Genomic DNA, 13481 nt, shown 5'->3' with positions numbered 1-13481 from the left:
AAATCACTGCTTTCTGCTGTAGAACTCTATTTTTAACTGGGAAAGGTCTTCAGGAGAGACAGAGAGAAGGAAAACCACTGTCTTATTAGTCCCAATGACCTAAAGCAGTATTGTAGATCATGTGTTGCTATTTCAGAAACAGAAGCTGCTTTTGTGACCTATTTACAAACAGGTTTGTCCCTCATGCTTACAGGGACAGGAAAGGAAATACAACAAGAATATAGCTGCAGTATGGATGCAGACATCCTGCTTCACTCTGCCTTGAGCACTCTAAGTCGAGAGCCATCTTGACCTAGCCCTGTCTTTCATAGGCATTCATGTCATTCCACAGTGCTGCAGAGCAAAGCCCAAATTTCTTCCTCAGAGCTGACACTGATATGCATATGCCCAAGTCTGGACAAAGGACTTGAGGAATTTTTTGATGACTAGGTCAATTATAAAATCTATGCTTAAGTATCTTCATGGGCAGAATGTGTATAGGATTAGCACATCCACAAAATTAGTGCTGTAATTTTGACAGCAGGCTAGAGAAATAACAATCACAAGGAAAAGAAAGCTACACTTGCCTGGTGGGTGTTGTTGCCTGGATTATGTATGGAATGAAACTGTTTCATGTGCATTCTGACTCTGGCAATATCCCTGAGGGACCGGAAGATGCCGTCCACTGCATCTGTGGCTTTCTGAGATGTCAGGTTCAGTGATGAGTCACAGCCTAAAGAAATAAAGAAACACACAGCTTAGTGAGTGAAAAATGTTCATGTGTTTTGATAATAAACAGTAGGAAAAGGGTAACTGGGAGGAAATTTTAAATTATTTTCGTCATATTATATTCTAGAAACTCAGAGGGGCTTGTTAGTCAGCATGATCTCATCATGGCACAAGTCTTTGCAGACAAGCAAGAAGGCAAGAATTCTGGACAGCAGGCAAAGTGAAGAGTGCCTCTCTTTGTAACCTCAATCACACAGCATTTTCATCAGCACAGAGTACGTTTTGCTCTTCATAGCAAACAGAAGGTTCCATGCTAGCAGACCTCAAAGAAGAGGCCCCTGTTATGTGGGAAGGAGCCAACTGCTTTGCTGGTCTGCTTGGGTAAACAGCCATGAAGAAGGGAACTGCTCCTCCCTGGCCAGCAGCCTGCTCACTCCAAATACATTTCCTACTTTTGTGACAAGAAAAATGGAAGAGTCTGTGCTAAATACAGCAGAAAGGTCAGCCAGCCATTGGAAAGAGCTGCATTATCACAAAAGAAAGTTCCTGTCCCTCAAAGTGGCAGAGTTATTACCTTTAATGTATTTTTCCAATGCACTTCTGCTAAGGTATTATGCTTATCTTCCACTAAGGCTAAATTCCAACTACAGGACCACCTAAAATGTCCCTCTGGGTGGCCAGACAGGGCCTTGGAAAAAAGAATGTCTTAGTCTTGGCTCCATCCCCCTCACCATACATCCCATATTGCACAGAAGCATTGAAAGAAATGCTTTCTCGGCTCCACTGACGATGAGAATTAGCCAAGTGAGAGGTAAGTGGTCACCTGATATTTTTATTGCCTTGTCAACACAGTTCTACTCCTCTTGGCATCTCTGCCTGCCTCCCTTGCCTGACTCTTCATCCCTGTGGCAGAAAGTCCATCACAAAATAACCCTCCTTGCCACGCGCTTGCACCAACACACTCATTCCTGCTTATTGCTATTGTCTTCTCCAAGGATGCTGCTGTAGTGGCTTCTGTGTCCATCCTCCAGCTCAGAAACAAACCTGTACTAGCAAACCTCTATGTCTATGGAGAATCCTGCTGAGAGGACAAGGTCTCCCTGCAGGTCCAGCTTGCACTGTGCTGCACCCTTGGAGCATGGCACTGAAAACAGGCATCCAGACTGTCAAGAAGGCACCTGGATTTTTGGGTAGGAGATCCCTGAACAAACTTTCATTGCAACTGACAAAGGACAGAATCCTTATGTACTTAAAAAAATCAATAAATAGGTGGTAAGTTCAAAATGTACAGGGACTGTTTGACAGTGAATCTGAATTACTTTCATACCTTTGCGTTCCACACAGTAAAAACTATATACAACATAAACACATACACACACATACACTTATAGCACTTATAGAGCTCTGAAAATATTCCTACAAGATGGTGATCAGACACTGAGCTTTCATTTATCTGAACATTGTTTGTTGAGGAGAGGTGTGGGAGCACTGGTGCACTGGGCTGTGTTCAGCTGTGCCCTCCAGCAAAACCAGAAGAGTATCTTGAGGAGCACTGGGGCACAGAGGGCAAATGTCCATTTCCAGTCTCCACATCAGAGTGCTGAGCTGGACCCAGTTTGGGACCCCAGGGAGGTGGGAGGTGAAGATCCAGTCTGGCTGTTTATGGCTGGCCTGACAGAGGGAAAAGAGGTGTACTTTCAGTTTCTCTAAAATGTTTGGGACTTTCCATCAAGAAATATCACGTCTGAGGAAACCAGGGATATCTATTTCTAGCCTGACATCCAGTACCTCTTTTTTAAAAGTAAATGAAAAAATAAGTTTTCTTAACAATCCCTTATTGTTGAAATCAAAATCTCTGAAGGCTGCTGTCTACCTGTTGCACTGCTCTAGGGTTATAGAGGGGAGCCAGGTTTCTCTCCAGCCTGGAGAACAACAGAAGTTTGTTCTTTACAAGTGGCAGGCAGCTACAAATCACCTCCCATTCACACCTTCCCTGCAAATGGGGCTTTGCAGCATATGGAGAGCAGAACACAGTCCCTCTTCTTTGCTCGCTTCAAGCTACTAAGAAATCTGCCCCTTTTACAACAGTGAAGAGGTGGAATACATTAGCTGCTGCACAGCTCACGTACTAATTAAAACAAAACTTCCTGTTACTGTATTTTCTTGGGAAGTTAAATGCCATTTGGAGAGCATGTTGAATTAATTCTTTTGAATCCCAAGTTCTATTATAAACGGGAAAAGGCATTTAAATAAAATTTTGAGATTTCCTGTTGGACTTGAAGAAGACCAGCTGTGGAGAAAAAGAAAATCACCACTAACCTGCAGAGGACTAAAGATTTTAAAGAACACAACCTAGTTCTGCAGTAAGTGAGGAAAATGGGTCTGTTGGGAGCTGCATTCAGTGCCTACCAGGATGAGACATGAACTTTTTCATGAGACAAAGTACATCTCCTCTTAAGCAACAGATCTGCATAACCATTATTACCACAATTAATCCATTTTCACAAGAAGTTTGAAAAAAGGAGAATGAATGGAGACGCTGTTTTCTATAGTACTGAGTGACCCCGGAACCAAACAGGACCAGCTTTTCTACTGATTTCTGAAACTGGAAGGAAAATGCTTTAAGAAAAGGACATGGGCACTGTGAACCCACACTAGAGATCTATATAGAGCAGCATGTGATTGATTATCCTCCCTCTACCTCCAAAATGTAACGAATGAGAATTTCATACCTGAGTTTCAGGAAACCTTTCACTGTGCTTAGTCTCTTTTGGTACACATAAAGGCATTATAAATAAACATGTTCTTTCTCTAAAGCAGTATGATAATTATCAACATTTTTTGAAGGACTTTGGTAATTCAGAGACATCACCAGGCCCATGATTCCTACAAAATTGAAATTTTAGGAAAGTTGAACGTTTACCACTCACTCTGTTTTATTGGTATTAACGTCAGCTCTCTCCACCTTAGGCTGTCTCTATAACCCTTTTACAGAAATAAACCAGTGTAAACCCTGCAAACCCTGGAACAGAGCCAGCAGAATAACCAAGCCATTTCAGAGGCACATATTGAATCATGGGCTAAACCAGCAAACTTGCACTTTGAGGGAGAGAGAATCCAGCATCAGGATTTCATTATGCAGGATTTCATTATTTTCTAGATATGCAGAGTTAATATGCTTGTCAGCAAAAGACAGAAGAACAAGAGAGATAAAGGGTTCCTTGAATGTCAGAACTCAAAATACAGCATTATAATATTAAATTAATTAAAATCTTCTATTTTTATACTTTAGGTGATAGCATAGCAATGTGGGCCCTTCTTTCTCTAGCAGATAAATCTAAGAACCTACATATGCATATCCCGAGCCATATATTTTATAATAGCTTTGGTACATTTGTGCATTAAGATTTTTTTTATGCAAAAGAAGTTACAAATGTGTACAGTGACACAGATCATTGCTGTTTTTTGCAGGATAAAAAAAAAAGTGTAAAACCCAAAACTAGGATGTAATTTGTAGAATTCTCCTGTCACTTTTCCTCCTCATGAATTCTGCCACACATTTGAATCTTTATTCCACAAAAACCCAAAACTAGGATGTAATTTGTATAATTCTCCTGTCACTTTTCTTCCCTATGGATTTTGCCACACATTTAAACCTTTATTCTTCCATCTGATGTGTACTGAATTGTCTGATGCTCTCTGATGCATCTTAAAAGCAAAGCTGCTAAGCGAGTGTGACACTGTGGGACAAGCAAGGAAGGACAGGCCAGAACACAAGAAATCTGCCATTTCCCATAGTTACACCAGCAAAAGGTGAAAAATTGTAATTTATTCCCTTCTAGTTTGGGGGAATTCAGAAGAAAGGTGTGTTCCACACCCCTTGAGTGAAGAGACTGTCCAGAAGGGACAGACACAGTGGTGCCTGTGACAGTTGCCCAGCAGCACATCCATCCCTGGGGCTTGGAGAAGGTCCTGCTCTGTGCTTGCTCTGTCCCCTGCATCCCCAGCCAGAGCATGAGTGGTTTGGATGGACAGCCAGGTCTGTGCTGCTGGCAGGTCACATAATAAAAAAGTAACATGACCATTTTGCTGAAGCCCTGGCCAAGCAGTGTGTTAGTGCTGCTGGCACACAGGGGAAGGAGCTCATCAGCTGGGGAAGGGCAGGTACAGACTTACACAGACAACCTCTCCCTATCCACAGCTTTGGGAAGCTCTTTTCCCATCTCCTACCAGCAAACATAGCAGATTTGTAAGGTATCATCCCAACTCAATCCCTTTTCTCACCCTCCCTCTTCCCTCTGTCTTGTGGGATGGCTCCTTACCCCAGTCATGCCTCAGCCCTTTGACAGGCTGGACCATACAGCTGCAAACCCACTCCAACCCCACAAAGGGCAAGTTATTTTTGCACCAGAAGTGAAGAGAGCCAAACTTTTCCAAGGTGTCCAAGATTTTAGCATCACTGCCTGACAGGGAATTTGGGATTTCCCAGTCCTGGACTTGACCCTTCCACCAGTCCACACAGCACTGAATCACAGAATCACAGAATCTTAAGGGGTTGAAATGGACCTTAAAGATCATCTAGTTCCAACTGCCCTACCATGGGCAAGGACACCTTTCAATAGACCAGGCTGCACAAGACCTTATCCAACCTGTTCTTGAACACTGTGGGGTGGGGCATACACAACCTCCAAGGCCAACTTGTTCCAGTGTCTAACCACACTCACAGTAAAAAATTTCTTCCTAATATCTAACTTAAATTTCCCCTCTTTCAGTTTGTACCTGCTACTTTTTGTCCTATCACTACAGTTCCTAAAGAAGAGTTCTTCTCTGGCTTCCTTGTAGGCCTTTTCAGATTCTAGAAGGTTGCTATGAGGTCTCCACACACCCTTCTCTTCTCCAGGCTGAACAGCTCCAGCTTTCTTAGCACAGACAGGGGAGGTGCCCCAGTCCCCTCCAACTTTGTGGCCCTCCTATGCACTTGTTTCAATAGCTCCATATCCTTCTTATGTTGGGGATCCCAGAGCTGGATGCAGCACTCCAGGAGGGCTCCCACAAGAGCAGAGCAGAAGGGGAGAATCACCTCCTTCAACCTGCTGGCCACACTCCTCTTGATGCAGCCCAGAATTTGGACTGCCAAAGCAAGCAGGCAGAAAAGATAGAGAGCAGGAGGAAAAAACAGAATAGCAGCATATGGGAAAAACATTAGGGGGGGGAGGGAAATGCACACAATATTAAAATGCAAAGGTCTGTGTTTCTATAAATTTAATTTATGATCTGATTGGCACATGGAGAGTGAAAACAACAATGTGTTTTGGGGCTGTCACCAGCACCATGCAGTGCAAGTGATGGTATGGATCTGGTGTCTATGACAGGAGCGGAGTGTGTCTGATCCACTTCCAAGGAAACCACAGAAGCCAGCATTATGACCAACAGAGATGCAATTTGTAGTTCTATTCTCATCACAACAAAAATCTCCCATTTGAAAGAAAAGCCCAGGATGGTTTTTTTAAGAGTTAACTGAATTTAGAATCCTATATCTCTGCTTCAGCTTTTCAATGTGCATCCACACTTTGGCAGTGCTGAGCATCCAGGGATTGCACACCAATGTCTCCAAGGGCATTGCAGCACATTATCTGATCTTTATTATATAGGGACACATCCTGCAAGCTCTGGAGTTCCCTGAAGAGCACTGTGCTTGAAAAGTTGTTTTTGGCATCAAGTCTTTGAACCTCTTCTGGAAACTGCTCTTTGGTGTACAAGGGACACACAGACCATATGAATAGGAACTTTGCTGGATCTCAAGCTCTAAAGCTGCACATGTGAAAATCTGGCCACTTACCTGCATGATTAAATATGGATTTAAGAGTTACCTTAGGAGAGTAATTTTTTTTTTTTTTTAATTTTGGCCTTAATATCTGTCATTTGGATATTTCGATTCTACAGGAATATTTTATTGCCTTCTTCATGCCAAAATCCAACAGCACAACATGTAATATCAACTTTTATGAAGCACTGCAAGCTTGGTACTGCTGGTTCTCATGTTACATGAAATTAAACCTGTCAATTCAGCGAACAGTTACAGGGAAAAACTACAGAACTTACTACAATAAATTACATTAATTAATTGCAGAAGGAATTTAAGTTAGGCTCAGATGTGCTTTCTGAAGGAAATTAATGCAACAAATTCCTTCGGGAACCATTCAGTTGCTCCCTCAAGCCGCCCATATCTTAATTAAAAAACACAGACGCTAATAAAGCTATGGCAAATGCTCTGTAAGTCCAGTAAGGCCACTCAATAATGTTCTTGCAAGAACTCAGTAAAACTCCAGGTTTTACTAAACAATATAGAGCTTTATGAGCACGCCACCCTAGGACCCATATGATCAAAAATCCTTGCTCAGTCTTTTGCAAATTATTCTCAGATACCCTCTTTTTGTCTTCAGAGTAGTGACTGCACTGTGGCAAAGACTGATTTATACTCCCATCAAGGACATCCCTTCCATTCAGGTGGGGCATTAGCCAATAATTCCAGTGATGATGTAAAGTTTCACCCTCGGATCTGCTGCCTCCCATCTTGTCCACAGGGTACTCCAAGAGGTACCACGTATATGAAGGACAAAGGACAAGGGATAGGTTTGTGTCCAGGTAGCAGCAGGTGAGGCACTCAGTACTACCAGTACTGGTTCTGCACAGCTGCCTTGACCAGAAGTCCACACAAGCATGGGAGTCTAGATGCTTTACCCATTTGTATTCAGAGGGGAACATCCAGAAAACAAGATTTATTTTTTTAAAAAACATTTTCCTCTTTATGTTGATTTAAATGAATCCTACTTTTAAAACAATAACAAAGTAAAATAAGTATTTTAATATTTTTATTTGATTTTTTCAGTACTTTTTTTCTTGGACAATTAAAATGAATACAATCAATGTTTTTTGTGCTCACAGTCCAATTTGTTTGTGTATTCCTCAAACTGCCAAATCAGGCTTGCAGATGGGACATAATTGGTAAATGCTTCCTTCTGAAAACAACGGCCATACGTAGAATTTGTAAAAATGCAGGAAATGGTTTTAACTCATGGATCTAAGAATGATGATAATGGAGAAGTGTCCACGAGACATTTTCTTTCCCAGTTTGAGTTCTGAGCCAAACTCACAGGACTTGCAGTGTCCATAAACTAGTGTAGGCAGCTTCATACAATAATGTAAATATATAAAAACATAAGATCACAATTAAAACTAATTACTGTAATCTATTTATCAGCTACTGAAACAAAACAATATTTTTAACAGCAAGGTAAAAATAATCACATTCTAATGCCATGTATAATGATCTTTTCCCAATGACCTCTTCACCCAGCATACTACAGCACAGGTGAAAAGCCATCTGAAAACTGACAAAGACAATGGGCACTTACGTTGCATTCAATGGGCAATATTTAATGACAAAAAAAAAATTAGAATAATTGCAGTTTAGACTTAGCTACATCAGGTACTGCTACAGCCTAAATAAAAACCTAACTCCAGGCTCAGTTCAGAGCAGGTCTGCTGAGGAAGTTATGACTTACTGCAGCCTGCTGAGCACCAGCTGATGAGAAAAGTGGCACATCTCCCAGGGGCTACAGTTGTTAGGGGGAAGAAGGAAGGCTTCCCCTTTTCTACACTATCAAGAACCTGCCAAGTCATTAGAAGGAACAATTTTCTACCTGGCAGATTGCACAAGACCTTTTCTTGTCCTTTCATCAGTAGTGCAAGAACACGCTGTGCCTCTGCAAATGTAGCCCAAAGCTGACTAGGGTGTGTGAAACCATTTACAATGCTGAAAAGCAGAGAAATGTGGCTTGTGATGCTCTGCTGGAGACCTAGAGACCAGGGGCTGTACTGGGCAAGGACCATACTATACTATTTTTTGTTCCTGATGCTGCTTCTCCTGAAAATGGACATTAACACTTTAGACACTGAGGTGGAATATGGGGATAAAACAGGGTAAGGGCAGAACAACTGTTCTTTCATCCTTCAAGTGAGGATAATTGTGTAACAACTAGTGTAACAACTTCCAGAGAAAAGCCAGAAATATTTATGGTAAAGGGCTTAACTGGATAACATTAAAAAAAAAAACCCAAACAAACCAACCAATCCAAACCTTTTAAACCCATAATACTGAAAGCAACAGCCACAATTCTCCACAGTGAAATCAGAAATTCTACTTTAATGGCAACCTGCCACACTGCAAGTCACACGTGACCAAGGAGAAAAGGACTAAGAACGGGAACACTGAAAATTTCTGCATTCACACTGCAACGACACTTGTCCCTCCCTGCAGCTGTTTTGTCCTGCCACTGTCAGTGGTACCATGAACACAAAGAACGGGCTACATTCTCTCTGGTGTCCCAGCCTTGCTGGGGGTGCCTCAGCTGGGGAGCCGAGGCTGTAGGAGAGCTGCAAAGAAGCCATGCATGAGTCCTTCTTCAGCTGGCCACATGTGCCAGGGGTGAACCCAGGGCACATTCTGCAGACAGACGAGAAGCTACGCTGAAGTTACCTCTCAGACCCTTCTGTCACAACCAAGAGAGATCATGGCAAGCAGATCGTGTGGTCTAATCCATGCACAGCATCTGCTCTGCGTTACCAGCTCAACTGTATTGCATGCTGTGCATGAAACAGACCCTCTGGAGACAAACCCCTGTCTCTGGTACTGTACTTGATCTACTGAATAAATGGCCTAATATGAAATTACGGTGTTTCAGATGTTTCTCTAAAGCATACACAGAGAAAAACTGCCACTGTTGGTACAGATATTCATCTATCTGCAAAGCACAATGTTGTACATGTGGGCTTGGGATGCATGAGTCAATTTTTGAAGCTCTGAATCATGAACAATTTAATTTTAGTATAAAAGCAATGTGTATTATCTGTTACCTACCGAGTTTGATACTAAAATGCTTTGCATTTAGGTGAAAAGGTAAATGATAAATTAGCCTACAGTATAGGTGATTATGTTATTTGGAATAAGCATTATGTCTCTGATGAGATTAGGAAAACCGTATTCTGCAGAGGCATTTGCTTTTCATGAATCTCATGGAAATATTTAAGAAAAACCCATATTGCATTTGAAGTCAGAAAAAAAAACAGAGGAGATTTTTGCCCATTTCTCTCTCTAGCTTAGGTTTAAATGGTTGTTTGTATTTTTCATCACCTGCTGTAAAACAATTTAATTTGAAATCTTTGCTGTAGTACTCTCTCAAAAGATAACTCTTCTTGTTTTGGGAATATGTCACATCTGATTGAGGATAACATCCTATAAAAAGTACCTTCACCGACTTTTTTAGTTTTATTTAAGTATATATTATTTAAAAGTCCTCCTATGTTCATCTATGCTCATAACCCACTGAAACTGCACTGCCCTTTGTAGAGATCATAAATACACAGCTCGGTCCAAACATTTCACAGTCTGTGGATGAACAAGAAAAGGCAAGCAAGTAAAAAGCCTGGGAAGAACCAGAATAAAGCAATAAAAATGCAAGTTATGAAGAAAGAACTGCATGAATTATCCCACTTTCTGTTAATTTTTAACTTGAAACTACTTTATACAAGAGACAAGACAGGCAGCATGAAGCATACTTTGGATGAAAAACAAAATGAAAGAAGTGAAACTGTGGAAAGGATCTGAAGAGAAGGGGAAGATGCACCAGTGCAGTGCTATTTTTTCCCAAAGAATGAACAACACAACCATGTGCCAAGCCACCCCTTCCTCTGAGTACATGAGGGTTGAAGCTGCCCTAAGACACAGCAGATCCCCAACTATGAATAACACAAAATTATACAATCAATGCTCATTTTATCCTTCTTCTTGTTTGTTAATTAGAAACCACATGGTAGTGCAGATGGCAAGTATCAGTCAATGAAGAAAATTATCAACAGTACAAATCTCAAGTGCATGTAGGAGTATCCTAGACTATTAAGTGGAATGAACTCATATTCATAAAATAGACAATAATTCATAATATCTGCAATAGATTAAAAAAAGATGCTGGCAGAGGTCTCAATTTAACAGAAAATGTAAACACACATTCAACTTAGAAGGTGTGACACAATGAAGTTAGGGCAGTGGTTAAATGCCTTGTTGAGTTACTTTCTGGTTTAAATTCAGAATTAATTGTGCTATTTTAATTAACAAACAATTGAATGGCTTGTGGAGTTGATCTAAAATGTTTCTTAAGCACACAAGAAATAACATTTTTTGTTTTTAAAACCAATTGAAAAATGTTGTGTGTGTGTTAATGAAAACACAGCTTTTAACAGAGGTATGAAGAAACAAGTAACTGACAGAAAATGTCTGAGATCTGTAGTCATTTCCATTTAGTATAAATTGTTAATGTTTTCAGGAAAAAGAAATAATGAAAAACACTAGTCATCTTGTAGTCAAGTTTCAACACCTGCTTATTTATTGTCACCAAAAGAATAAGGATAACTTGATTTATGTTCCAAGTATGTGGCAGAAGCACTGGGATTTTTTGCTTTGAATTGAGCCTGCCTAAAAATGAAAGAAGACTTGCCTTTTCAGAATTAACTGTGTTTTTTTTTTTGGGTTGTTGATGTTGTTTAGGAACCAAAGACATTACTAAGTGCAAACAACCAGTCAAGTCTGATGGGCTGAGAGCAGAAGTTTAATCATGGGGCTGGTTTGTGGTAGCTGAATGCTGTTTGCTATCCTGGGACTGGGCAGGTGCAGGGTACTCACACAATGAAAATTGTGTAGCTACAATAGAAATATTAATATATAATATACCTAAGCCAGGTGGAGGAGAAGAGACTCCTTAGGCTCCTGCCATAACCAAGTTTAATTTCAGATATGGAAAATACTTATTCTGATCCAATGAGTTTACATGGAAGCATGCTTCTTAACAACAGAAGGCTGCAATCAAAACCTTTCCCTGTGCCATTGCTGCTTGACAGACATACTTCAGTTATTCCTTCTTCTTCCTCCTGCTATAAGGAGACCCCCCCAACACACATACACAGAGGGAGATACCGGGGACATGCACAGTAGAGCGGCTCACTCAGTGATGCCACCAGAGCAGCCTCCATGTGCATCATTTCTCCCTCCCCATAGTGATGTGTAGCCAGCCATGGCACTTGGCAGCAGCCAGTGTCACCTTGGAAGTGAAGCACCCTGGAGTAAGAAAGTGTTTACATTTTCAAGCAAAGAAAAATATTACATGAGGAAGCTTCCCTATACACCTTACTAGTATGGGTTTTTTCGTCAGATAAGCAGAGCTGCCTACTGCAGATCCTGTGCAACCTTACAGTCTTGGCCACAGTGATGTTTTAGGTCACTTTAGTTAAGTTTTTACCAACCTCAGATGTAAAATTATGACAGCCTCCATTATCTGTGATGTGATAATGTCTTATTTTCCTCATATTTGCAACACACCTTTGTATTTTTTTAACAGATTTTTATTTTTACACCAAAGAATTAGAAGTTAAGCTATTTTATATGGCATCTCAAAAATACACTCTTTTCTTGCACAGGTATTTTGTCTCTTCACTGGGCCAGAACAACCCCAATAACCAAACAAAACCTGAGAGTAGAGCCTGGAAATCATTACACAGTGGTATTTATGCTGGAGGGAGATGGCAGAAGACAGCACCATGCTCAAGCTCCTGGGTTGAGCTCAGTCTCTGCTGCAATGCAGCAACACACGATTTTCAGCTCCCAGGAAAAACATTGACTCACAAGGATGATACTTCATCTAAACCTACCAGGTTTGCCCATTGCAAGACTGGAATGCTGCATTTTCTGGGCAGAGCAGTTCTGTATCCAGTTCCTGAGCTGAAGGGACACACCCCAGATGTCTCCAAGCAGGGCACACATCAAGCAAAGATTGCTCTGCATGAGGTGCAATATCATGTTTAAGCTTCTACTGCAATGTCCCAGTCTTGAATTGTTCTGTCACAGCTCATTGTAACTCTCTGCACTCCCAGAAATTCAATTAGGCCATTCATTGCTCTTGCAGAACAGCATTAGCAATTCTTTTATGTTGATTATTTGACATTAAAAAAATATGTAAAGTGGGATTAATCTCTAACAATTAACCCTTTTAAAAACAGAAACCTGGTCCACCCTCATTATTCTGTCCCACAAAATCTCCTGGAAATCTCCTCTAATATGTTTGCACTGACTAGAGGCGGACTTTCTAAAGTTTCACCTGCTAACATCAAACTCTGTGAAATAATTCCCACTTTCAACTAAAGGGCCAAATCACTGACATGGAATAAGCTAAAGCAGTACAAATCTGACATAAGAAAAAAGAAAATGTATTAATCTGTAGACCAAAAGAACTATGACAAGCACAAAGAGGCATGTGTTGTTCATCTTAAACACAGCTATTAATAGATGCTACCATCAGCCCCCAGCACATTCAAAGTCAGAAATGCTTACTCTGCAGATATAAATAAACTGTCCTACTTTCTGCTTCCACCAACACCACAGAAAGGAAAAAGGACAGAGACATTAGCTAGAATATACCTTGTCCTGTGAATGATAAATGGAATGTGATCCATTCGTGAGGAGTCCTTAATATGTATAATGTTTACTTAATTTATTTGAGCTTTTTTACATGGTCTTTTTCAAAGCTTCTCCAGAGTGCTGATCACAAAATTCAGGGTCTGGCCTTCACAAAGACTACCTCAACCAACTCTTGTAGACAAAGGGAAACAAGTGATGGCAGAATGAAGCAGAAAAGCAGTAGGATACAAAACTCCAATGCATGGAA

General features: G+C 40.8%; 1 protein-coding gene across 3 annotated transcripts in view; it reads right to left on the bottom strand.

Moving 5' to 3' along the window:
- The window catches only part of SCFD2 (sec1 family domain containing 2), a 184964-nt gene that overhangs the window by 14075 nt on the left and 157408 nt on the right, over positions 1-13481 (bottom strand). For all 3 annotated transcript variants that reach the window (XM_041402764.1, XM_041402765.1, XM_041402766.1), the window contains one exon: positions 567-712. In XM_041402764.1, the coding sequence (XP_041258698.1) occupies positions 567-712 (146 nt within the window). The remainder of the gene's footprint in view (positions 1-566; positions 713-13481) is intronic.

The sequence above is a fragment of the Onychostruthus taczanowskii genome, unplaced genomic scaffold (genome assembly GCF_017590055.1).
Source record: "Onychostruthus taczanowskii isolate IOZ18803 unplaced genomic scaffold, ASM1759005v1 scaffold2, whole genome shotgun sequence".
In the NCBI taxonomy this organism is placed as follows: Eukaryota; Metazoa; Chordata; class Aves; order Passeriformes; family Passeridae; genus Onychostruthus; species Onychostruthus taczanowskii.
This window is presented reverse-complemented; position numbering and strand designations above follow the sequence as displayed.